At 39.3% G+C, this 26,324-nt stretch overlaps 4 protein-coding genes across 4 annotated transcripts; all 4 read left to right on the top strand.

The window, feature by feature from the left end:
- The first annotated feature begins 1,089 nt into the window (after positions 1–1,089).
- On the top strand, positions 1,090–6,890 carry LOC126755827 (uncharacterized). The gene is made up of 3 exons (XM_050468547.1): positions 1,090–1,230; positions 3,217–3,751; positions 6,475–6,890. The coding sequence occupies exons 1-3, from the start codon at positions 1,090–1,092 to the stop codon at positions 6,888–6,890; spliced, it is 1,092 nt and encodes a 363-aa protein (XP_050324504.1).
- A 4,133-nt stretch (positions 6,891–11,023) lies between these two features.
- On the top strand, positions 11,024–14,068 carry LOC126755826 (uncharacterized). Its single transcript, XM_050468546.1, has 2 exons — positions 11,024–11,137; positions 13,565–14,068. The coding sequence occupies exons 1-2, from the start codon at positions 11,024–11,026 to the stop codon at positions 14,066–14,068; spliced, it is 618 nt and encodes a 205-aa protein (XP_050324503.1).
- Positions 14,069–19,170: 5,102 nt separating this feature from the next.
- On the top strand, positions 19,171–19,819 carry LOC126755825 (uncharacterized). Its single transcript, XM_050468545.1, has 2 exons — positions 19,171–19,239; positions 19,340–19,819. The coding sequence occupies exons 1-2, from the start codon at positions 19,171–19,173 to the stop codon at positions 19,817–19,819; spliced, it is 549 nt and encodes a 182-aa protein (XP_050324502.1).
- A 141-nt stretch (positions 19,820–19,960) lies between these two features.
- LOC126755824 (uncharacterized) lies at positions 19,961–26,089 on the top strand. Its single transcript, XM_050468544.1, has 4 exons — positions 19,961–19,999; positions 22,997–23,528; positions 25,424–25,521; positions 25,619–26,089. Exons 1-4 carry the CDS (start codon positions 19,961–19,963, stop codon positions 26,087–26,089), a joined length of 1,140 nt encoding a protein of 379 aa, XP_050324501.1.
- The last annotated feature ends 235 nt before the right edge of the window (positions 26,090–26,324 follow it).

The raw sequence follows: 26,324 nt of genomic DNA, 5'->3' as shown, positions 1-26,324 counted from the left end.
TACCAACTCAGACCACAAACTGTAGTCGGACGGATTCAAAATTGGACTTCCAGAGGCTAAATCATCCATTGATCTCCAACAAAGAGTACTGCTGGCTTATTTGTGCTCCAGTTGTAGCCCTTGTTTTCACAGAATTGAAGAGGTATAATACCTTTACCGAAGATTATAAATCCATGGAATGACATTTTTGCTTCTATTTTTTGTATAGATTTTGTCGTTTAGCTTACTAAAAACTTCTTCACCATTGAAAATTTTATCTTTGGTAATAAGTATACGCTCACTCATGTGGATACCATTTGTAACACAATTTATGGCAAGAGTAAGCGTAGTATGTATACATTTACAGGGTCTCCGCTGTTTTCTTTTAGGTATCACAACTTCGTTGCAAATTGTTGACGGCATAAAAGCCAATAAAAAATTAAAAAAAAACATCAAAAAATATATGTATATCGCAAAAGTTAGACATAAAAAAATTTATAATCAAAAGTATAACTACAAAAACAACAAACTAATAATCAGATGTCTCGTGTATTCTAAAAATAGTAAATAAGGCTTGATAATGTGAAGATACACGGTTTTTTCATGCAAATGTGTCTGAAAAAAATTATATTTGTTGTTGCTTATTATACTATTTTTTTTTTGTTTCTTTATCGCTGATTAGTTGCCGGTATTATTCAATTGTTTATTTATGAGCTCATCGCTTCGGCAGACAGTGTGAATATTGACTGTGGCTTAACATGACTGTGAAATGCTTAGCATTTTTTGCAAGATTTTGGTATGAATTTTTACTGCCAAACTAAATTATTATGAAGAAAATTGAACTGCTTAATTTTATTAAAAAATCTCACATATTGATCGTTGTAAATGTTAGAGAAATAAGCAACAGGGCGAAAACCGTCATATTGAATATATTAGAGCTAAAGAAAATTCTAGATTGATTTCATTCACTCCAGAAATTGGTGCTTGAGAACCGGCGATTAACTGTCAGAGATCTTACTGGCATCATTGAAAAATCAGAAGGATCAGCGAAAACCATTTTGAAAGACCTTTTTTTTTCGAAAACAACGTCGCGTTAACGCCTGTGAAACAATGCTTTCCATCTACCAGGATGTTATTAAATATATTATTACTGGCAATGAGTCTTGGATCTATGGTTACGCCCTAGAACCATACAATAAATCGGCCGAATATCCTGGCAAAGATGAGCCGAAGCCGAAAAACCGCGTCACAGCAGGTCAAAAATCAAGGTTATGTTGACAGATTTCTTTGATTATCGATGATGCAATGCTTACGGTCAGCCGGTTCATGATTTTGGGCCATTTGTTCCACATTTGGCGTCACTGCGGGTGTGGTATTATACTCGACTTTGTTAATCAACTCAGGCTAAATTGGTAATGTGAACGAGAAAAGGAAATCCATTGGAGAATTAAACACATATTGCTCATTCCCTAGCAGAGAGAAATATACCAATGGTTCTGTGAACGACAGTTCCAGCGGCGAAATCTACATATTAACGGATGGATGAAAAAGTGAAATAATTCATACGCGGAAAGTAGCTTCAAACCAAAATACTAGGTTCATTCTTTCAGGCCATAATTGTTGCCAACAATGCGCAATAACAGGGGATGCAGTTTTTTACGAAGAGTTGTTGGATAAAGCTTAATGTGCCTAAGTTTCGGCATCTGGGTTATAAGGCGCGTGAGTCTGCCCAGTTACTGTTTTCCAAATTGTTTTAAACCGTTATAGCAACAAGAGGCCGAGCGTTGTCATGACGTAAAATTATTAAAGTAGCCAACTCCGGAAGCTTATTGCATGGAGTAAATGTGCAAAATTATTTTTATTCTCAAACTAAATGCGCCGCTTTCCATGCATTTCCCAGAAACCGGTTCGTCAAGCTAAGTATTCCTGTTGATTTCCATATTTTATATTCTACGTAATAAAATGAAACAATAAAATGTTTTTTCCGCAATAAAATGTACAACTTAAATTGTATGTCAAGTAGCTAATTTGAGATTAAAACTCAACACTCTCGCTGCGAACGAGATAAGGGGAATTTTAATAATTACTATCAACACTGATCTTAATTGGAATTATTGAGGCCTTTGCCCATATTTGTCTGGCTGCGTATGCGCAAGTGTCATACGATTGACTTTTGCCCATACATTTCGGGTTTGAGTGGGCGCGCAGCCGGCAACGACAAACACCGCGCGGCAAACATTTGCCGGCATTTGCATATCGATCATAATATTTCGGCGTTCTTCAAGATTACCGCATACGATTACGGCCTCTTTTCGTGTACCCTTTGTTGTTGTATTAAAACAATAAATTAAAAGAAAAAATAAGTTTGTGTAAATTTTGCAGTTTTTCAAGTTGCTCTCGTTTTGTCTTTCTTCTTTGATTTGCTGCCGAGCATTGAAGAATCATCTTGTAAGGCGTGTGTACCGTTGAACCGGTTTCAGCGCTTAGATTCTTCGATACACGCATGGCTAATTATTGCTGTTGCTTAAAGTAGATGGTGTGAATCTGCAAAAATGGCTGTAGCGAAGAGGAAATCAAAGTAGCAGAAACGAGTGGAGAGCAAGGGGTGCGGTTCCGGAGCTCGGCTGTGCGGCATACGATTTTTTTTTTGGCAAAAGCTGTGGTTTGTTGCCTTTTTTTGCACTAAGACGCTTAGATTTGTAGAAATTATCATAATTATTTCGCGCGCTTTGGCTAAAAATCATATAAAAACTGCGAGACATCAACGTTAAGACAGACACAAGTCGAACAGTTTTCAATAGAACAACTCGCTTGAAACACTCTAGAAAAATGGTAAATATTTGTGTGTGAAAAAAATTTACAAAGGAGTAAATAAAACCTTTAATAATAATAATGGTGTTATTTTCGTTTTTTCTGAAAATATAAAGAAATAAAAAAAAAAAAAAAATAAATATAAAAAATATCTAAAAAAATTAATTCAAGTAAATAAATAAACATGTTTTGATACTAAGAAAAAATTATTGATTTTTCATAATTTTTTATTCATTAATATTAATATATATATTAATGTGACATACCGTAAATAAAATGGATATTAATAACTGAAAGCTGAAAAAATCCAAAATCCAGTTTAGATAAACAAATTTTGTAAACGGAAACCAAAAATTCTTAAGAATTACGATTTATCCCCACCTTCTATTTCTCACTCATCTAAATCTCATTTACACTTCTTTGCAGAAATTCTTCGCCATCGCTACCTTCGCCGCCGTCTTGGCCTGCGCCTTCGCTGATGTTTCTGAGTTGGGTTATGCCTACAGCCAACCCGCTGCTAGCGCTCCAGTGAACGCCTACATTCCACCTGCAGCTAGCGCTCCAGCTCCAGTCTTCTCTGCCCCAGCCCCAGCACCAGTCTACTCTGCCCCAGCCCCAGCTCCAGTCTACCAGCCAGCTGCCGCTGCTCCAGCACCAGTCTACTCTGCCCCAGCCCCAGCTCCAGTTTACCAGCCAGCTCCATCTGCTCCAGTCTCATCATACATCCCACCTGCACCAGCTGCCGCTGCCCCAGAACCAGTCTACTCTGCCCCAGCCCCAGCTCCAGTCTATCAGCCAGCTGCCGCTGCTCCAGCTCCAGTTTACTCTGCCCCAGCCCCAGCTCCAGTTTACCAACCAGCTCCATCAGCCCCTGTCTCATCATACATCCCACCTGCACCAGCTGCCGCTGCCCCAGTACCAGTCTACTCTGCCCCAGCCCCAGCTCCAGTCTTTGCACCACAACCAGCTGCATCTGAAGTTTACGAACAACCCGCTCAGGATGGTTACAGATACCGCACTGTCCGTCGTCGCGTCTACAAGCAACGTCGTTTCTAAGCTAGCAGTCTTTCAAGCTTTAACATGCATTTAATGAACAACTGAGAGGCTTTCGAGGCGAATTCGTTTTTTTAATTCGTTCGAATTGTGTTGTTAACTATTTTTTGCGACAATAAATTTTAGTTTAAAAAAATCCAATTATTTTTATTTCGACAGCTAGGGGCAATTACAAATAATCGAATTTTTGCGTTATTGACTCAGATATTTGAGAAACCAAGTATTCCAATGAAATCAAAAATAGAGATTCCTAGATAATTGGATATGGTTATATACATACAATTACATTCCTAAGTATTCAATTTGATCCCATTACATCCGCTTGCTTTGGTAAACTATTTTTCTATGACTATCGATCAGCACCATCATAGAAAATTCGCTGAGGTCTCATTCGTTTTATCCCAAACATACTTCTATAGCAATCTTATCTGTTTCTACGACGATTTTCCGTGTCTATGAACCTATCATTGAATAATTGAGATGAACTCTTTAAGACATTAACTTTATTTTTCCAAAAATCTCATGAGGTCCCGAACAATCGACAGATGGAGATCTTTTGATCGCACAAAAGTTGTAATTTTTAAAATCCTTGCTTGGGAAGAAGTCGAAATCATTAGAGTTTACAAATTTTGTAAGAATAATATGAACCTGATCGGCATAATATGACCTAAACTCGGCTGCAATCGCGTAAAGAATATCGAATTTTTGCCATACTTTTCGCCTTTGAATTCCTGAGCCTGTTTTGGCTTACTTTATAGCAGTCTGTGAGTATTCTCCCAAAGCGTTGATACGAATAATATAAACGTATGGAGAAATCTTAAATAAAGCTAGCCTATTGGACTTGGGGCTACAGTAGTTTATAAGGAGAAATTAAGAGAGGAAGTAGAAGCTGTCCGCAAATATCAGCCAGTCTGTGAGATATTATATTGAAATTGCGAGAAAATAATAATGTGGCCTTTTGTTAAAAATGGATACATTCTGGTCAATACTTATCCTAGCTCTCATATAGTATACTTAATTTTAAGAAATTTACACTTCCGATCAATATTTAAGATATCTTGATCAAAATTAAGTCAGTGTAGAAATTCACGCAAGTGAGGAAAGTTTTCACTTGGGAGTGCCTTGAAACGAATCTTTTACATATGGCTCAAGCAGCTTCCGGTCTTTGACCAAGTATCCTCTGGGTAGCCTAAGAACATCCGTTTGAAGGCGAGCTAAGGTGAGAAGGCGAAACATCCCCTCCCCAGGATTGCGCGCTGCGTTCGGAACCCGCCTCGTAAGAAACTCTCCCAATGAAAAGGAAACAACAGCCTCGGATGAGAGACCTCCCTTTTGATAATTTGATTTAAAAGATATCGAATTTGCTTGTTATCCATTCGGTTTCTTCGAATAATGTATGTTGAAATTTTACGGAACATAGTATTTTATTATAAACATCACTTTGAATAAGTATTTGAGTATGAATCTCTATAACGTTTGGAACTACGAAGGAGGCTGAGTTCGTAATCCAAACTATATACATTAGTTTATTTTCCAGAAAGGCTAAAAAGTGAGTCTGAGTCGTTAGAATGAAATGTTATAGTAAGGTTTGATTTTCAATGACTCAGAAGGCAAGAGGTCCATAAGGTATTGAATTTGGAGGCAGATTGGTTATTGCAAGTTAAAAGGGATTTCAGTTGTGAAAATGCAAATTTTCCGTTTTCTTAATCACATCACGAAGATTTGCTCTCTTCACTTCCGTAACTGTCTGTTCTATTCACTATTTTGATAGCTAGTGAACGCTTCTAGATTAAATGCTTAGATACTAACCTAAATACAGGAAGTCTCACTCCATAATTATAATAAAATTTGAGCATAAAACACAGAAATTAAAATTGAAACACTGAGGCAAGTTTACTTAGCACTTAGAGGCACTTAAATTTCACGTGTTTGCAATTACACACACATACACAAATATAAAAAAGATATAAATGTATATGCAAATTCATTTTCATTTGGCTTGCTTATGAGCTAATCTCACATTAAACCCCAGTTCGGCCTTAAGTGCCTTGAGCTGTCTTCGTTTATCTTCATTAGAAATTTCGCAGTTTCAAACAAATAGTGTGTTTGAAATGCTTTTGTTGTTTGTTTTTATTTTCGTTTTAATGTTTTGTTTCTCTTTACACACATTTTGGAGTTTCTGCATTGAAGTACATCATTGTTTGTTGTTGTTTTGTCAAAAATATTTGGCTACAATAATTAATGAAGTGAATTGTCGAAAGGCGAATCATATAAAAACTGCGAGACGCTAACGACCAAACAGACACAAGTCGAACAGTTATCATCCACAGAGCAACTAATCCCAATTGGCTGTGCAAAAATGGTGAATATTTGCTTTGACAAGGATATACAGATAAAATAAAACGGAAGCCATTTGTTCTTTGCAGAAATTCCTTACCGCTGCCACCTTTGCTGCCGTTTTGGCCTGCGCATGCGCTGACGTCTCCCACTTGGGCTACAACTATCAGCAACCCGCTCCGGCTGCTAGCGCGCCATCCAACTCATACATTCCACCAGCTGCTAATGCTCCCGAGCCCGTATATGCACCCGCACCAGCTCCAGCTCCAGCTCCAGTTTACCATCCCGCACCAGCTGCTCCAGCGCCAGTATATCAGCCAGCGCCTGCGCCATCCGCTCCCGTATCTTCTTACATCCCACCTGCACCAGCTGCCGCTGCACCAGAGCCAGTCTACCAGCCCGCTCCAGTCTACCAACCCGCACCAGCTGCTCCAGCACCAGTCTATCAGCCAGCTCCTGCGCCATCCGCCCCCGCATCTTCTTACATCCCACCGGCACCTGCCGCCGCTGCACCGGAGCCAGTCTACCAGCCCGCGCCAGCTGCTCCTGCTCCAGTCTACCAACCAGCTCCTGCACCATCGGCACCAGCTTCCTCGTACATCCCACCCGCACCACAACCTGCTGCATCTGAAGTTTACGAACAACCTGCTGAGGATGGTTATAGATACCGTACCGTTCGTCGCCGTGTCTACAAACAGCGTCGCTTCTAAGCCAGAGTGAACGAAGTATATATGCCAGAATTCCTATTTAAATTCGTTTAAACCACATTGTTACCGTTGTTTTATTTTAATATACAAGTAAGTCAATAAACTCTTTGATACTCCGAACACGTTCTAACTTTTCTTAGTCTTCCTCAAAAGACGAACCATTACTGGTTTTGAGCAGGATGCAGTACCGTTACGGAACGTTTGTGGAGAATGTAATCTAAAGTTGATCCCTTTTCTACAATGGTATTTAGATGGAATTTAGGTAGGTAACAGTGCCGCCACTTCGGGCTAAATTAAACTATCGCGAGATCGCTTGATATTATTTTCATTATGTTTTTTGTAGGCAAACTTTCAAGTTTTTGTATCTAATAAATTCCAAAAGTTCGATGTCTGTTTTGTGATAGAGATGGACTTCTTTAATAAAACCTTAGTTTTTGACTTGTCTTAACTTGGCCACATATGTTTTGCTATCTTGCATTTGGTTGTAGAATTCCATCTATTCTGAACTATTTGCTCAAACTGTATATTGAGCTGCCTTTTGATCGTTCCGTAGTTGTTCAGTAGAACTCCAAAGGCCTTCCTATGTCTTCCAATTAGAAGATGCTATTTGAGTTTGGTAGGCGAAACGATAGAGAGATATCAAATTCTCGGAGTTAAACATAATGAAGTTTAAACTTCTGGGTTACAGTTTGCGGTTAAGCAAGAAGCCCTGGTATTCCTTACTTCTTTCTATTCGAATTACATTGCGATCGTTTCTTCTATTTATTATTAAGACTCATTAAGAATTTTTCCATTAGATGGCATATGTTGAAACGAATATAATAACTCTGAGATCTTGTAAATAGAAAAATAGGGTTTTTTTGTTGTTACTAAATTTTCAATAATTTTATTAATACCCATCTTCCAATTAACTATTCTTTAGTAAATTTAATCAATTTATTACAGACTGATCTCGAGTTAAGTTGGAAGACGGATCCATGTGTATAAGTTAAAATGAATGGAAGTTCTCCGTGCGCCATTCACTTAGGAGCGGTCAGAAACGATGCCTTAGAGCAGGTATCCTCTGGGTATCCAAAAAAAGGGTTTAAAGGCGAGCTATAGTGAGAAAACGAAACTTTCTTCCACAGGGCCACAGAGGAAAGGACATAACAGCCTCGGCTGAGCGAACTTCTTTTGATGACGACCACTGAAACTGTATTAAGGATTATAAGTTTAGGGCATGCACTTGAAATGACCGGGAAGGTTGGGAAGGTACCGTTGCCTAGCGGGCTGATGTCCTCGTAAGAGTAAAGCCTGACATCCGCGTCGTCCAAGAAATGTGATGAACGGGACAAGGATTGAGAAGAGCAGGTCCTTATGGCATTTACTACAGTAGCCATATAAAAGAGTGGAAATATGGTTATCCATCATGTTGTGCAAAAGTGCACGTCAACAAACACAAAGAAGGTTTGACGTCGGGAAGCTGCAATCACAACAAACAGGCTAACGATTTTCTTGCTCTCTGAGAGCGCTCATCAGCAACTCGGTAGAAGGGAATTGTGGGACGGCATATCAAGCTCCTTACGTACAGATGCAAACTAGCAGTTAGGTTGAACTAGCAAGAGGGCAGAATTTACTATATATTATTTTACATAATTTTCTTCTGAAATCCTGAGTAAAAGACGTATTTATCGAAGCTTCTCATATTTATTGCGTGGATCTCTGACGACTACAAGTAGCTTTGCCTTTCGGAAAAACCGCCTGATCTTTGGAGTTACTTGCCGCGAGCAGACCGAAGTGGAAGATGCTATCTGAGACCGTAGAAGAAAATATTTTAGATAGTTCTGCCTAAGTTAGAAGTTATAGTATTCTAGAGAGTTTAAAATATAAAATTTCTTTTCAATTTGTCGGCTTCATTTATTTTAATTATGTCAAAAAAGAATTCAAATTTACACCTTTACCGTTAAGTTACCAAATTAGTAACGGCGTTGTTTGTAGACACGGCGACGGACAGTACGGTATCTATAGCCATCCTCAGCAGGCTGTTCATAGACTTCAGAAGCAGCAGGCTGTGGTGCTAGGTACGAAGAAGAGGGCGCAGATGAAGCAGGAGCTGATTGGTAAGCGGTAGCTGGTGCCGGGGCGTAGGCTGGCTCGGGTGCGTTGGCGGCTGGTGGAATATAGGAGTTGACAGGTGCGCTGGCAGCGGGTTGGTTGTAGCCGTATCCCAATTCCGAGACATCACCGCAAGCAAACGCCAGCACGGCAACAAAGGTGGCAAGGGTGAAGAATTTCTTTAAAATAATTTCTGTGAGAGTTCTGTTCAGATTTTAAAGTAATATAAATATAATTTTACCATTTTAAGTACTCTTAGTTGCTCCACAGAACACAGCTTAACGTGCATCTGCTTAAACACGGCCTTCCGATGGCTTTTATATGTTTCCCACCTCAGGTGGCTCTATTTGTTTGAACAACTAATAAATGTGCTCCCAATAAAAGACATTAATAATATAAATTTTCTTTGCAGTAGAGTACAAAAAAAAAAATCGAAATAAAAGACAGTGCGAACTTTCAATATTTGCTCAACTTTCAATTCTCTAAATATAAATAAAAGATTAACGGTGACATTTCAAGGCGTGGAAGTGCCAAAGCAAAAGCGTCTCAATACTAAGTGATGCGAGTGAATGTGGACGTGCCCTGTAGGAAATAATTTAGTGACGAGACGAGGAGAATACGTTCGAATGAGACGAATAAATCGACTTCTTGAATAAATATAGTTTAATTTAAGAAACTTACTTATTACTTTGTTAAAAAGTGTATCGGTGCTTCAAAAAACCGAAATTGTTACGATTGGGGTTTCCATGTAAGTTTACATTTTAGTGATGGACGGGACTATGAGTGATCAATGGAGTGAAATAGGTAAAACAAAACTGATGGAATTAAATATATAGAATTGGATAGAGATGATAACAAGTTGGGAGAATCCTACAAAATTTATATAGAAATAAACAAATAAAATAGTTGTAGTTAAGGCTTCCTCCAATCTTTTCTTAGTCATATCTAATCAAAGCGCATAATCTGGTTGTAGTTTTAAACTAGTCTCTCCTTGGTCGTATTTGACTACGCGAAAACCAGAATATTTATTAGCCTTAGTCTGGATTATCTTGGGCTAGTTTCCGCCTAGTAAGTGTTATTCTACATTCAGTCTAATCTTAGTGGAATATTTCTAGGCTACTTGTTATTCTGCATTAGCTCTGTACTTGTCTAGTCTTAGTTTGACTTTCATCTAGATTTAGGCACGTCTTGTTCAATATTATTTAAATCACATCAGCATTGGTCCAATATTAATCGGATTTTAGTCCAGCTCAGTGCTTGGAGCGCACCAAAATCGTGCTTGGCGACTTCAACGCCAAGGTGACCAACGAAGGTATCTTTGGCACAACGGTCGGTAAATTCAGCCTCCATGATGAAACATCCTTAAATAAGTTGAGGCTGCTCGACTTCGCCGAGCTCCGAAATATGGTTATCTGTAGTATTAGATTTCAGCATAGAAAAATTCACCAAGCTAGCTGTCTCCGGATCGGAAAACCAACAACCCGATCGATCATGTTGTGATAGAAAGAAAGAAAGCTGGTACGATGAGATTGCCGGGTGGCGAAGAAATCATGTAGCATCAGTTTCTTTGTAAAACATGGTCAGACAAAAGCATGCCCGACGTTGGTAATATAAGTGTGCTCGGCTCAATGCACCAAAAGGGAGACACAATTGATATTGACATTGATATTATTGGCCATAAAAACCGCGACGTTAGTTCTGCTCTCTCCAGGTTGAACAAAGACCCGAAGCAAATGAGCCTAGTGGTGAACGAGGGCAAGTCGTCGCACTCGCGAGTTGGCTCCCACGTCACTGTTGACTTACAACATGCATTAACACCAACTACAACGTTAACATCGAACTACAACATAAAATAACGGACTGCTATATGGTACTGAGGCATTGACGATTTCAAGAGAAAGGTTCTGCGGAAGATTTATGGTTCTTTGCGCATTGACCACAGCGAATATCGCATTCGATGGAACTATAAGCTGTACGAGATATACGACGACATTGACATAGTTCAGCGAATTAAAAGACAGCGGATATGCTTGCTAGGTCATATGGATGAAGACACTTCAGCTCGGAGAGTATTCGATCGGGAAACAGAGGAAGAGGAAGATCAGGTGAAGAAAGAAGAACGACTGGCACTCGGTTGTACACTCGGCGATAGCCGCGTAAGCGTTGTCCAAGCCAAGATATTGGTTTCCATTGACAGTAACGGTGTCACCAGCTTTATTTCGAAAAAAGTACGGACTGTTGATTTCACTAGACCAAAAACCACACCAAAGTGTCAATTTGTGGATTTTCTTTGCACCAGAAACGACAGTGTGGTTTACATACTGCACAACTCAGATGAAAGTTATAGAAAGAAGAAGAAGAAATATATACCTTTCCATGATGAAATTTTAAACATTAATACAACGAAAAAAGATTACAGATCATGACGTATTAAAAATTGCCAAAACGACATTTAGAAATCATATAATCCCTATTGGAAAACTTGGTAGATTTTTTAGTAGATCATAATAGCACTTGAAAAACGAATCATATAAACACTCATAAACGGATACGACTAAACAGACACAAGTCACACATAATTCAAGAGAAAAATTAAATACTAATTAAAATGGTAAGCAGTCTCAAGGAAATAAAAAGAAAATATAAGCACTCAGGATAAAGAAATAAACATAATCCTCATTCCCACAGAAACTCTTCGTCATCGCCTTTATCACGGTTATGGCCTTCGCGTGCGCCGACTTCACTCACCTGGGCTGTACCCACCAAGAACCTACAGCTAGTGCACCATCTAACACATACATTCCACCTGATTCTGAGTTTTTGTAACCTGAACTGTAGCAAGGAAGCTAATTGACTTGAAATTTCTTATCATTGCTACAATAGATAAAGGTTTTATTTAACCAATCCAAGTTCAAATTTTAAGTAGGCAATGTGATTAATATGCATTTTTTGACTATGAAAAATTATATGAAGGGAAGAGAATTATATGAGGAAGGCTTCTATGATAACAGTTCTTGCCAATTATAGTACAAAGCAAGAAGTCCTGAATGGGGTTTCTACCATGATGAATGAAGTAGTTTTGCAGTTTCAAGTTAGCAGCAGGAGTTCTATAGCTAGATGCGGCTTCTCTTAGGGAGGTATGCAACCACTTCCATAGCCGAGTTGTTATATAGGCCTTGAGCTAGCCGAACGTGAGCTCAAAGCCAAGAAGTGCATGATTTCACTACCAGTAACATCAAACCACTTCCATATAAAACTTATCTGAATGCCAGGTCACAGGAATCTTCGGAAATTGTTAAAGTGTTTGCTCACCGTGCTCAAATCCCATCAGGATGGGAACGAGTAGGTGTTCCCCTGTCTTCGTGTACTCGAGCGCTGGATTTATGGACCTCATGCGAGCTCAAAAAGATTTGGTCAGAAACTAGCACCAATGGGGTTGGAAAAGCCGTCTGGTGCAGAGTGGAACGCAAAAGGTTCACGGAACTACTAGTTCACAGCAATCCTCACATGGCACTCACACTGTAAGGCTAAATATTTTAGTGGACGCAACTTGTCAAAATTGCAAAGAGACAGATAAGACGAAAACATTTAAACGCTTTCGACATCGGTCTAAGGTTGAAACATTTTGGCTGTCGACCGCGACGAATTTTTGGTCCATATTTAAGAGTTCTGAGCATCACAACGGTCAAAATTCTCTAGCAGTCCATGTGAGATTATTCGTGGCCTAATAGAAATTCAGCCTAATCTAATCCAAATTAACTAGGTTTGGGGTATCCCTTTCCGTATGCTGAGTAATAAGCGGAATGAAAGAAAAAAGAGGCAAATTAAATAATATCTGCTCTAATAAGAACAACAAACTTTAGTATTAAAAAGTATTAGAGAGTCTTTTGCTGTTAGTCTTTCGAAGTGAATATGAATGTGATGCTTCAAAACAATTAGTCGGTTGACAAAAACATCATGTTAGCGTGTTTAAGAAGTTTGAACAAACTTTTGAAAAAAAACTGTGCGCCCAAACAAGTAGAGCAAGTATTTGGAGTGGTATCAGATGTTCAATTTTTGGTTTCATTAGGTTTAAATGGGATTTATAAATATCGCAATCTCTATATTTCCTCAAAAAACTAGTTTCCGCTTTTGAAAACAACTTTTACTTTAAGTGCATTGAACTAGCACTACCGCTCATCTGCCAAGTAACACTAAAACGAAAAAGTGAATGCACACTTTTGTTGATCCAAGTTCACTTTCTGCTTAGAACTACTGGTTTTATGATTTTATAGCAACCAAATTAAGCATTAGATAACTTTAATGGCTGCGGCTACATTGCGAAATCGTATAAAAAGCGGGCGAGAAATACGTTTAAGCAACCACTAGTTGAACTGTCTTCAGCCGAACAACTCAACGAAAGCAAAATCAGTGAAAATGGTAAATATTGCAAATATAAAAAGTGATAAAGGATAAACCACCAAAAAGGATAACGAATATTTAAAGTGTATAGTGCAAAGAAAGAAATGTCTAGCAAAAATTATTGGGAATACCTCAACTTAACCTCGTTAATTAATAAAAAAAAAATCCGTTTTCTTTAACAGAAACTCTTCGCCGCCGCCGCCTTCATTGCCACTTTGGCCTTTGCCAGCGCTGATGTCTCCCACTTGGGCTATGGTTACGACCAACCCGCTGCTAGCGCACCATCCAACCAATACATCCCACCTGCAGCCAGCGCTCCAGCTCCAGTCTACTCTGCCCCAGCTCCATCCTACAGTGCCCCAGCTCCAGTTTACCAACCAGCTGCTGCTGCCCCAGAACCAGTTTACTCTGCCCCAGCACCAGCTCCAGTCTACCAACCTGCGCCATCTGCTCCAGTCTCATCTTACATCCCACCTGCAGCTAGCGCTCCAGCACCAGTCTACAGTGCCCCAGCTCCAGTTTACCAACCAGCTGCTGCTGCCCCAGAACCAGTCTACTCAGCCCCAGCCCCAGCTCCAGTCTATGCCCCACAACCCGCTGCATCTGAAGTCTATGAGCAACCTGCTCAAGATGGTTACAGATACCGCACTGTGCGTCGTCGTGTCTTCAAGCACCGTCGTTTCTAAACTGTGAACTGATTTTCGAAATAAATTTGTTGTTAACTGGTAATATCGGGTTTTAATTCACATTCAGGTAGACAATTTCGTGACAGCATGAAATCCGAGAGCGCATCACTGATTTAAAGTAAGTGTTTGGAGACAAATCACGATGGAAGAATTGAATGTGAAGATGGTCTCCGTTTGGTCTTGATTGCTTTGGAGAACATTTTTGCTCATTGTTCTATGCTGAACAATTAGCGGAAACGTAAGATGCAGCGATTCTGAGTTTTCTGCTGAGTCAAAATATATTGACGTATGTCTTTTTCTTACTTATAAAACATTCTTTGTAGACAAGTAGTTCGTTACGATTACTTGAAAAAGCAAGATAGCAGTCGGATATAAGTAACCGGAACGGACCCGGATTTTTATCCGGCCAAGAACAGTCAACTCGGCAACATGCCTCAAAATTACTTCAGGGATGTTTTTTACCGCTGCAACAACAGCAACTCATTGATAGAAGAAGAAGAGCGTGCAAGTATTGGACCGATAACAGATGATCTGCAATGCAGTTCGGGAACAATTTTCTTGCAGACTTCGTAAACTGGTTATAACTAGAGAGTTAACCAGCCGCATTCATATATCAAACCAAGGTTGTGCACTAGCATTCTTCTAAACAAGGGTATACTTTAGGATATTATGGTTATATCCTTTCATTGGAGAATCCTTTAAAGACAGGTCATAAAATTCCAACCGATGCATAATCCAATGTTAGTTAAATATTCATGTCTCTGTTTCTTTTTTATATTTTCCTAACGACCGACGTGTTAATGATTTTAATGAGTAGAATCGATATGGAAGTAAAGACGCTTATGGATTTTATTTAAAAAAAATTCCTCTTAAGACCGCGATGTCGTCATCGATCCACTTTTACCTTGCTGAACTCATAATCGCTCAGGTCCGATAAGACTTTTCATTACTTGAAACTGAGGTTCGTATTCAACCCAAAGGCGAATATTTATTTGCATCTTCTTAAATATTCTGCAATAATTAAAATCGAAGTGTCACGCTTCCTGGTTGTCGCTGAAAATAATGTGGGTCTGGTGGTGTCACGATAATTGCCTTTTCAGAACTTCAAGGGCTGACAATTTTACATAGTGGGTGTATGTAAATACTTCAGGGCAGAAGTAAAAAAAGAGGACAACAGTGTCTGGCCAGATATGATATGATCAGGTAACAAGTGTATTCAGTTATTAATCACATTTAATTGCTCTCAATTATATATTATTATTCCAACCTTCAGTTCATTGGATTTCCAGAGTTTCCAGACTTATGATAATTTTATTCTTAAAGAAGCGTGCCATCAGCAACCAGTTCTCATTTAAATTTCGTTTTCTATACTCACACATAGAACAAGTTTAAAGCGTTAATTAACAGATATTAAATTCTTACTTGAATCGAATCGAACTGCTACGATTACTCTACTTCTGTGTACACATATTCCGAGTAGATGGAAATCGAACTTGTTTGCAATATACTTTTTGGTTATAAACGAATTTACAACAGTCGTTTCTTTTTTTCGCAATATGCGCCAATTCGCGATGTTAAGCGAAGCTTTCTCAACACGGATGAGTCGACGTTGCGAGTTTTCGAGAGAAAAGTTCTGCGAAAGATTTATGGTCCTTTGCGCGTTGGCCACGGCGAACATCGCATTCGATGGAACGATGAGTTGTACGAGATATACGACGACATCGACATAGTTCAGAGAATTAAAAGACACCGGCACGCTGGCTAGGTCATGTTGTCCGGATGGACGAAAACACTCCAGCTCTGAAAGTATTCGACGCAGGTCCCGCCGGGAGAAGCAGGGGAAGAGGAAGACCTCTACTCCGTTGGAATAACCAAGTGGAGAAGGACCTGGCCTCGCTTGGAATATCCAATTGGCGCCACGTAGCGAAAAGAAGAAACGACGGACTAGCGCGCGATTGTTAACTCGGCTATAATCGCGTAAGCGGTGTCTACGCCAATTAAGAAGAAGAAGAGAATGTGCAAAAGACCATAAATCTTCCACAGAACCTTTCTCTTCAAAACTCATAACGTCGATTCATAAGATGTTGTCATCGTTCATGCCTCTGCACCATTACTTCTCAATTGCCTACTCAGTCCGAAGTAGCACTTGTTGGCAAGACTTATTCTGCGCTGAATTTCGAGGCTGACATTTTTGTTGGTGTTTAGACGGGTTCCAAGATAAACGAAATTATCTACGACTTCAAAGTTATGACTGTCTACAGTGACGTGAGAGCCAAGTCGCGAGACTAACGACTGTTTGTTTGATGACAGGAGATATTTCGTCTTTCCCTCGTTCACTGCCAGACCTATTTGCTTTGCTTCCTTATCTAGTCTAAAGACAGCAGATGTACACTCTTATAGAAGGCTCTACCTGCTCGATTAAGCTCTACAGATCGAATAATTTTCTATAGCAGTAGATTGAAGAAGTCGCACGATAGGGAGTCGCCTTGTCTCAAACCTCGTTTGTGATCGAACGGCTCGGAGAGGTTCTTCTTGATCCTGATGGAGCTTTTGGTATTGCTCAACGTCACAGCCGTATTATTTTTGAGGGGATACCAATATCAGACATCGCGGCATAAAGGCAGCACGTTTTCGTGGTGTTAAAAGAAACTTTAAAATCGACGAAATGGTGGTGTGTGTCAATTATCATTTCACGGGTTCCAAGATTTGGCTTATGGTAAATATTTGATCTTTTGTTTATTTTCCAGCTCTAAAGGCTTTAATATTCCACACAGTACGTTCGATAGAACTGGCAATCCATCGGCCCCACCGCTTCAGGTTCACCACCTAATGGAGTTATGCCTTCATTGCCATTCAACAGGCTGAAGATTTGTTCCCTCCAATTTTAGTATTTCGGCCTCTCTCTTTTTTGTCTGCAAATGCGTCTCGCTTCCCTCTTCAACTCTCGGTATCTATTTCATACTTGTTGTGTTCGATTGAGATGTTGCGAGGTAGACAGTATGTTTTCGCTCCGCTCCTTTTCCGAAAACCATTGGTTTCGTTTTCCAGCTGTACGTAAAGAGCTTAAATGCCGTCCCACAGTTCTCACAGCAAGTCGAGTATAAAATCGTTCGACTGTCTTTTGTGATTGTAGCTTGTACGGACGACCAGGTAGCTTGATGAGTTTTCTTATGCTGGAATCTGGTCCCGGTGAAGTCAATCAGCCTCAACCCATTTGGGAATGTTTCATCGAGGAGGTTGAATTTACCGACTGTTGTGCCAAAGACATCTTTTTTGACCACCATGCCACGCCATGTACGATTTTGACATCGTGGCGGGGGCAGCTATCAAAAGTGCGCTCTAAATATTCATAGAATTTATATCTTCCGATGATTAATTATTTTTTACAATGAAAGCCAAATTGTTTTGAAATAGAAATCCCACAGAAGAGGTATTTCAAGAAATTAAATAAATAGCTAATAACTAAAATATTTTTGATAGGTGATAGGAAAGAAGTTAAAAAAACTCCAACTTCGAGAGAAACAAGTCGCCACGTTGATGGAATTTTAAAATATATGAGAGAATCTGGCTGGGTTTTGATGGTCTCCGTATAGTTTAAAATCCTTCAGTGATCCAATGAAAGAAGCTTGCTTCTTCTAGAGATCAATGTCACCATCGAAGCCGAAGTTTCAAATATAGAAAGCGTTCTTACGGATTTGCAAATTTCAACGCGATTAGTGGAAAGCAATTTATTATGAATGCTTGAGCTAATATTAATCGCTTGCTTCACAATGACATCACTATAAATTAGTAAAATCGTGCCTGGACCACACCAGTCTCAGCCTCTTGACGCGGTTGACTGGAGGACACGAATAGTGCTGAGGAAGATAGGCTTCCCTCTAATATAAGTATGATAAAGTAAGTTTCTATGCCAATGTTTAGCTTAAAAAATAGGTTATATATAGGGACTTTTTCCCTTTATTTTGGTTATCATTTCCAATGTCTACACAACAATAACTGGAATTGTTAATTACTGTTTATCTCTGAGTGCATGTAGACAGGCAAGTTCTATTAATGTGTTCTCGAAAGATCTTCTGGTGGTTAGGCAATTCCTCAATAAATAGTTATAGAAAAAAACGCAGATGCCCAGAAGAGTGAAATTTGACCAAAAATGTTTACTTCCTTATATAAAAAATACAAAAAATGTCGGTTGTTAGCTCGGTACTGTTTACCATGAGGATTTCATACAAATATGCTATAGAATCCGTTAATGTCTTCGTAGAAACTACGTAAGTTTTGCTTATTATTCATTAGTCATTTAATTTTGACTAATTGATGAAGGCTGCGATTGCACGAATCATTGAAGGAGAATACATACATTGGATTTTATCATTTAGACTATTGAATACTTTATTATTGCAAAAAGAATGCTTTGTTAGGAAATGCAATATTCAAAAGGAATAATCCCTATGAAATCTCTTTATATCACCTGTCTTAGTGAAATAATTGGAACCAAGAAGGAAACATTTCTAAGTTATTTTAATATGTGCTGGTACATAAAGCTCTGGAAACACGTGAAAGACGAAGATGGTTCGATAAAAATTGAGGATATATAAGAATGAAGTATAACCAAAAAGTAAATTCAGATGTAAACATAGCAGCTGCAATTTCGGACAGATAAATTCCTATGGAGGAAATTACAATTAAGGTAATGTGGCTGCATGCGAAATAACCTACATTATTCTGCGTGGAACATCTTCTTCTACACATACATAATATTTCTTTAATTAGTACCGAGTGCGTATTAATGTCTTCGTTGAAAATATGCACTCTATTAAAATTCATCAAAAAAATTAGAATTATCTCAGTATGCATGGAAAACATGTTTCTACGAGAGACCAGCTGTTGTTATCTCAGTGCTGCCTTGTCTTTAAGGGCATTGAACTAATACTTATTTATTTCTTTTTACTTCTCTGCTATGAAAAAAATATATGTGTCACTAATTGGTTTGCTTATTCCAATAGCAATTTCTAGTTTTGAAGGTAAATCGTTATTGCTGCTCTTAGCAGAAAATAATATTGCATTCTAAAAAGAAAAAATCATATATAAAGTACTCATCTTCAATGACCAAACATTCAGAAGTTAAACTGACTTCAGTAGCACAACAAGCCAAACCAAATTTATTGAAAATGGTGAGTATCGAGTTCCTCAATGGCAAGGATATTCAATAAAGGAACTGCAAGTTTCCAACGAGTATAAATGAAATTACACCTTATACTACCTTCTGTATAGAAACTATTCGCCGCCGCCTTCATCGCCACTTTGGCTTTCGCCTGTGCTGATGTCTCCCATCTGGGCTATGGCTACGACCAGCCTGCTGCTAGCGCACCATCTAACCAATACATCCCACCTGCAGCTAGCGCTCCAGCACCAGTCTACAGTGCCCCAGCTCCAGTTTACCAACCAGCTGCTGCTGCCCCAGAACCAGTCTACTCTGCCCCAGCACCAGCTCCAGTCTACCAACCTGCGCCATCTGCTCCAGTCTCATCTTACATCCCACCTGCAGCTAGCGCTCCAGCACCAGTCTACAGTGCCCCAGCTCCAGTTTACCAACCAGCAGCAGCTGCCCCAGAACCAGTCTACTCTGCTCCAGCTCCAGCTCCAGTCTATGCCCCTCAACCAGCTGCCTCTGAAGTCTATGAGCAACCCGCTGAAGATGGTTACAGATACCGCACCGTACGTCGTCGTGTCTACAAACAACGCCGCTTCTAAACATGAGACTGATTTATACTGATGACTTTATCAAATTGTGTTATTGAGTTCTTTAGCGATTTTATTGAAATAAATTAATTTTTACTGCGTAAAAAAATCTTTTGATTATCACTAAAAGATAGCACCAAACATTATTAGGTTATGTTGATACCACAGCAGCGAGCTTTAAGCTATTTGAAGGTGCGACTTTACGGTTATGGCGATTGGATTTTGATAAAATTCGTTAGACGGCATATTTAAGGTTCTCCCATCTATATTACCGTATTGGTTTGAGACCTTTATACAGGTATTGTGAAAATACTTATGTGCGTTAGAAGTAATGAACTTTTGGACATATTATTGTAATCTTCGGCTTAAGGGATAAGATATTACATTTTTATACCCTGAACAGGGTATATTAAGTTGGTCACGAAGTTTGTAACACCCAGAAGGAAGCATCGGAGACCCTATAAAGTATATATATAAATGATCAGTATGTCGAGCTGAGTCGATTTAGCCATGTCCGTCTGTCTGTCCGTTTGTCTGTATATATACGAATATTCTTCAGTTTTTAAGAAATCGTTTTGAAACTTTGCCTTCTTCATTTTCTGCTCATTTGTCGGATCTGCCGATATCGGACCACTATAACATATAGCTGCCATACAAACTGAACGATCGGAATCAAGTTCTTGTATGGAAAACTTTCACATTCGACAAGATATAATTTGGTACAGATTATTTTCTAAGGCAACAATGTAATCTCCAAAAAAAATGTTCAGAACGAATTACTATAGCATATAGCTTCCATCCAAACTGAACACATAGTTATTAACAGAAATGCACGTGTCAAGGGTATTTAGCTTCGGTGCAACCGAAGTTAAGGTTTTTTCTTGTTTTATTTGGCATTTCATTATCTCGAACAGGATGTACTAGATTTGCCAAGAAGTTTGTAACACCCAGACTTAAACGTCGTAGACCTAAAGGTAAAGTAAATTTGTATGTGCCCATCTGCATGCTTATCTGTGCATTCGCGAACTTTTTGGGAAATCGATAGGAAATTTCCATACGGCCGTTTCCCCCAAGAAGTTCCTCATTTGTCAGAATTCCTCGTAAAAATCTTTGTTTGGAAAATTGTTTTACTTGCCAAGATATCTACGAAGATCGACTATTCAAGGTAGCGCTACAATCTCTAAACAAATGGTTTACATCGCACCACTATGACATACTCCAGTTATTCAAACTGATCGATCTACATATATCAAGTTCTAGAAGTTCAGTGCTGGCTTGAAAGGACTAATAAATTGAGGCCGTTTTCCGCCAGATGCAATCCGTTGGCCGATTACGTTATAAAGAGTGATCTAAGTATAGATACTTTTTTGACAGATCACGCCTGAATCGTAACAGCCTGTCATGTTATTTTTGGTGATTGGTCTCCGAAGAATGTGTTTCGCTCAGCATATCGTCAATATAATCGGCCTACTGAGCGTACTATTCGCAACATTATCAGCCATCTTGAGACCCAGCATTCATTACTGGATAGTACATATTTGATCGAATAGACCACGTCCAGCACGTCGTGAAAAAAATGCAACGCGGACCGATGTATAAAATTACTTGGCGCATTTTACGTCGAGATCTGATAATACAGCTTCTGCAAAAACTGAATCCGCTCGAGCTTCCCAAGCGGCATCGCTTCGCTTTATGGGTTCTTGCAATGTTTCAAGAAGATCCAACGCTTTTGAGCTAAATTTAGTCCAGCGATGATTTTCATTTCTAGTTCAATGGGTATTTTAATAAACACAATTGTCACATTTGGGACGAAGAGCAACCAGAAGAGATTCAAGAGCTGCCATTTCATCCAGATAAAACAACGGTTTGGTGTGGTTTTTGGGCCGATGCAATCATCGGTCCATATGTCTTTAAAAATGATGCCGTTGAAAATGTAACCGTCAATGGCCACCGTTTTTGTGCCATGATAACCGACTATTTGATGCCTGAAATTGAAGCTCGTGACTTCGATGACCAGACATCGCATAATTAAATGGATTTATTAAAATAACCTTTCAGTGAGCAGATAATTTCATGTTTTGGGCCGGTCGGTTGGCCACTAAGATTGTTTGATATCATAACGATAGACATTTTCTTGTAGGGATGTGTAAAGTCTAAAGTCTATGCGGACAATCTCACTTCGATTCAGGCCTTGGAGCAAAATATCACACGTGTTATTCGACAGTTACCAGTCGAATTGCTCGAACGAGTCATCGAAAATCGGACTGAACGGATGGACCATCTAAGATATATCCGCGCCAACCTCTTTCAAATGTATATCTAAATGCCAAACAATGTTCTTTAGAATGATATTAAACATTCCCCATTAAATTTGAAGTGCCTGGGTTTTTCTTAACAAAAGTAGGGAACTTCGAAATGGATCACCCTTTACCAGAAGTGGTGTGGACAAGTACCTTCATAATTTAAAGACCTTAGTCTGCAATGAGTTTCTTATCTGATGGAAGAAATTCATCAGCATCGCCACGACAAACATATAGACTTCAATATAGAAGGTAGAATTTACTGAAGTCACTCAAAAAATAAATATTGAAACTAACAGCGAGTACTAAACTTATACACAGTTTTTCACAAAATCCATGAGATCTTTGAATGCAGCTTAAAACTGTTATATTCTCCATTTAGCGGAAATTGTCAATATGTGCACCACAATTGTACATATGTACATATATACGTGTATATGCATTTGCAACGAATTTATATACATATTCATAATATTAAATATATTCAAAAGCGTGCCATCTGCGAGCCGGAAAATATCATGCTAACACATTTTAGCTTCAATTTGACTTCACTTAGTACCTACTTTGCTTATGTGCTTTCAAACTGCTACTGAACCAGAAGCAGGTCGGAGAGATGATATATCTATAGTAGAATTGATTTGCATTTCCGTGATAAAAGTTTCTTGATTTGCGCAAAGCCAACTTGTTTAAATGTTTGCGATTTCTAATGCGTGTCGCAATAAACGAAAATAGTATATAAATGGTGAAGATACTCTGATAAGATTATCACAAGTCTCACGGACTGCAACAAAGCAACTTAATAATATTAAAGATGGTAAATATATATCTGATATGAAGGATACATCCATGAAGGACACCGCTAAAATTCGAATCTTCTTACCTTCCACAGAAATTCTTCACTGCCGCTGCCTTCATTGCCACTTTGGCTTTCGCCTGCGCTGATGTTTCCCATCTGGGCTATGGCTACGACCAACCCGCTGCTAGCGCACCATCCAACCAATACATCCCACCTGCAGCTAGCGCACCAGCACCAGTCTATAGTGCCCCAGCTCCAGTTTACCAACCAGCCGCTGCTGCCCCAGAGCCTGTCTACTCTGCTCCAGCTCCAGCTCCAGTCTATCAGCCAGCTGCCGCTGCTCCAGCACCAGTCTACTCTGCCCCAGCACCAGCTCCAGTCTACCAACCTGCGCCATCTGCTCCAGTCTCATCTTACATCCCACCTGCAGCCAGCGCTCCAGCACCAGTTTACAGTGCCCCAGCTCCAGTTTACCAACCAGCTGCTGCTGCCCCAGAACCTGTCTACTCTGCTCCAGCTCCAGCTCCAGTCTATGCACCACAACCCGCTGCCTCTGAAGTCTACGAGCAACCCGCTGAAGATGGTTACAGATACCGCACTGTGCGCCGTCGCGTTTACAAACAACGTCGTTTCTAAGCTTAGAACTAATGAATATCCCAAAATAAATGTTTAGTTAACTCGAATGATATATTGTTTTGAAAAGTGTTTTCTAAAGGAATGTGGTGTTTGGAGTTCGACATTTCTGGACTTTGTTTGTGAAGTTTAGTAGTAGGCTTAGAGGAGATAAAGCTATGTTTGGGTTTTGGTGATGACTTACCGTTCACTTTACGTCGAAGAAAATTACTTAATCTTTTTCAGAGCTGATATGATATTGGGATATCCTCATATACAGTTGCCGAAAGATACCTTACACCTATAAAGAAGGCTGCAGGTTTTTTACTTAATATCGTCACCTAAAATGCAAAATAACGTATCATCAAAAAATTCGAAATTGAGTGCTTCATTGATTACGATCCACTACTTCAAATTACATACATATAAGTACATATGTCCAACATTTTAAGGTTCTGCTATCAGATATAACCCAGTTTTAATCAATATTTAAATTTTGTTTCACTTATGTTTCATTATTTTACGTGTTTCATTCCTTCTTCTGTAAATTTCCGAATATGAGGTAATCTTAAAGCTACTCAGTGCCAAGGAAGCCTTCATAATTTACCTAATCTTATGCTAGGGATTGCAGTAGCATTTTTGTTTTATAACCGTCCCAGATCTTCAACTTATCTTCATTTCAAATCGGTTTGGAATAAAGTGGTATATGTATACCTTGAACAGAAAATGTCAGAAATATTTGTTACCCAACAAGTTGCTGTCTTTTGAACTATTTTTTCAGAAAGGAGGATAAATCATGCTTTGAATAGTACGCTGTACACTACTTCCCAAGTTGACTTTTGCCGGCCTTCTAAACTGCTATGTATATGCTGCTAGGAAAGCCGCGTATCCAGCTTCCATTGTGTCAGCAGACAACTCCAGTGTAAATTTGTATTTTGACAGCCAAGCAAAAATCAAGACAATAACCTCGTTTCGCAAATAGGCCTGAAGAGTCTTTACTTCTACTGTCTGTCATATGACAAAGGCAACGAGGGACATAGTAGATAAGATTGATAAGAATTGTGTGCCGCTGTCATCCGAAAACGTGACCATTATTAGTAAACCCTTGCATTGTCTACACGACGATCTGGAGCATGAAGAGAAAGTCAAATTGCGATGGAACGATCTACCGATTTGCAAAAGTGCAAAAGTCATTTGTAAAATGGTACATCAGAAATGCACAATGTTCCTACTGGCCCTCGATAGGGGGACTATTGAGAAATGGTTGGTCTGCTCAGTGCTCATGGTCATAGTCATAAGAAGTTGGCGGGAAATATCAATAGCAAGGTACTAGAGAAACAATGGATTACTTGTCCCGCATTAACCTAACTTAAGTTAACACAATGGCTTATGCTACCACCGGCCAGTCGGAAAACAAAATTTAGGGCTTTATTGACGAACTGAGGCAATACGAAGGTAAAAGTGTTAAAAAACTTTCAAACTTAGCCTTTCAAAGTAATAATTTATAAAGCTGGCTCCATAAGAAACTGTTTATAGGATGCATATATAGATTCTCTTTTGTTTAAATAATATATTCTGGTATAAGCTTTGTTCAATTTTTGTTGATGTTTTAAATGTTTATTCGTAGCTTGGCTAAAAGCTTGCAAACTGCAATAAGTTTTCGCGAAAATTGAAAAATATTATAATTTAAACTGAAAACATGTTTCTAATAGCGATCAGCTGTTATTATCTCGTATTTGCTTTTTTCTTCAGTGCATTGAACTACTACTTTTCTATTTCTTTGTATCAACGTATGCTTGTCTTCTTAAAAAATATGTGTCTAATTCATACTCTTATTCTAATAGCTATTTCTAGTTTTGAAGTTAAATAATTGAAGCAGCGTTCACTAAAATGAATATTGCACTCTAGATAGATCGTATATAAAGTACTCAGCTACAACGACCAACCATTCACAAGTCGCACAGAGTTCAGTAGAACAACAAGCAATATCAAATTTATTAAAAATGGTGAGTATTGAGTTCCTCAATGGCGAGGATGTTCAAAAAAGTAACCGAAGATTTCCAAAGAAAAGAAATAAAAAGATTTATATTATCTTTTCCATAGAAATTTTTCGCCGCCGCCGCCTTCATCGCCATTTTGGCTTTCGCCTGCGCTGATGTCTCCCATCTGGGCTATGGTTACGACCAACCTGCTGCTAGCGCACCATCTAACCAATACATCCCACCTGCAGCCAATGCTCCTGAGCCTGCCTACGCCCCAGCACCAGCTCCAGTCTACCAACCCGCGCCATCCGCTCCAGTTTCATCGTACATTCCTCCTGCTGCTAACGTACCTGAACCAGCCTACGCTCCAGCCCCAGCTCCTGCTCCAGTCTACCAACCCGCGCCTTCAGCGCCAGTTTCATCTTACATCCCACCCGCAGCAACCGCTCCAGAACCTGTCTACTCTGCCCCAGCTCCAGCCCCAGTCTATGCCCCACAACCAGCTGCTTCTGAAGTCTATGAGCAGCCTGCTGAAGATGGTTACAGATACCGCACCGTCCGTCGTCGTGTCTACAAACAACGTCGTTTCTAAGCGCAGTTGTTTAGTTTTCATGAATAGTCATTTTATTTGACTCATCGGAATTATGCTATTGTTTGTTGTTTCTCTTGTGTTTATGTTAAAATAAAACTGATATTTTACTAAAAAATCCTTGTGTTTTGAAATCAGCAACGGTGGCTTGGATGTTGTGGTGTCCGAGTTTCTTACTACGTTTGAAGAATTTTCGTATACATATTATTATGACCCGTAGTAGTACTGCCTGTCGTAA

Source organism: Bactrocera neohumeralis, chromosome 4 (genome assembly GCF_024586455.1).
Source record: "Bactrocera neohumeralis isolate Rockhampton chromosome 4, APGP_CSIRO_Bneo_wtdbg2-racon-allhic-juicebox.fasta_v2, whole genome shotgun sequence".
Taxonomy (NCBI): Eukaryota; Metazoa; Arthropoda; class Insecta; order Diptera; family Tephritidae; genus Bactrocera; species Bactrocera neohumeralis.
The sequence above is the reverse complement of the archived record's forward strand: the minus strand, read 5'-3'. Positions and strand labels throughout refer to the sequence as shown.

Excerpts from the sequence above, each read along its gene's own strand:
- LOC126755827 (XM_050468547.1), top strand. The coding sequence starts at position 1,090 with ATGCTTTCCATCTACCAGGATGTTATTAAATATATTATTACTGGCAAT. Across the intron at positions 1,231-3,216 it reads AGCCGAAAAACCGCGTCACA|AAATTCTTCGCCATCGCTAC; the intron begins GCAGGTCAAAAA and ends ACTTCTTTGCAG. Across the intron at positions 3,752-6,474 it reads AGCTCCAGTCTTTGCACCAC|CTGCTCCAGCGCCAGTATAT; the intron begins AACCAGCTGCAT and ends ATCCCGCACCAG.
- LOC126755825 (XM_050468545.1), top strand. The coding sequence starts at position 19,171 with ATGACCAAACATTCAGAAGTTAAACTGACTTCAGTAGCACAACAAGCC. Across the intron at positions 19,240-19,339 it reads AACCAAATTTATTGAAAATG|AAACTATTCGCCGCCGCCTT; the intron begins GTGAGTATCGAG and ends CCTTCTGTATAG.
- LOC126755826 (XM_050468546.1), top strand. The coding sequence starts at position 11,024 with ATGGATGAAGACACTTCAGCTCGGAGAGTATTCGATCGGGAAACAGAG. Across the intron at positions 11,138-13,564 it reads GTACACTCGGCGATAGCCGC|AAACTCTTCGCCGCCGCCGC; the intron begins GTAAGCGTTGTC and ends TTTCTTTAACAG.
- LOC126755824 (XM_050468544.1), top strand. The coding sequence starts at position 19,961 with ATGTTGATACCACAGCAGCGAGCTTTAAGCTATTTGAAG. Across the intron at positions 23,529-25,423 it reads CCGTCGCGTTTACAAACAAC|ATAGATCGTATATAAAGTAC; the intron begins GTCGTTTCTAAG and ends ATTGCACTCTAG. Across the intron at positions 25,522-25,618 it reads TATCAAATTTATTAAAAATG|AAATTTTTCGCCGCCGCCGC; the intron begins GTGAGTATTGAG and ends TCTTTTCCATAG.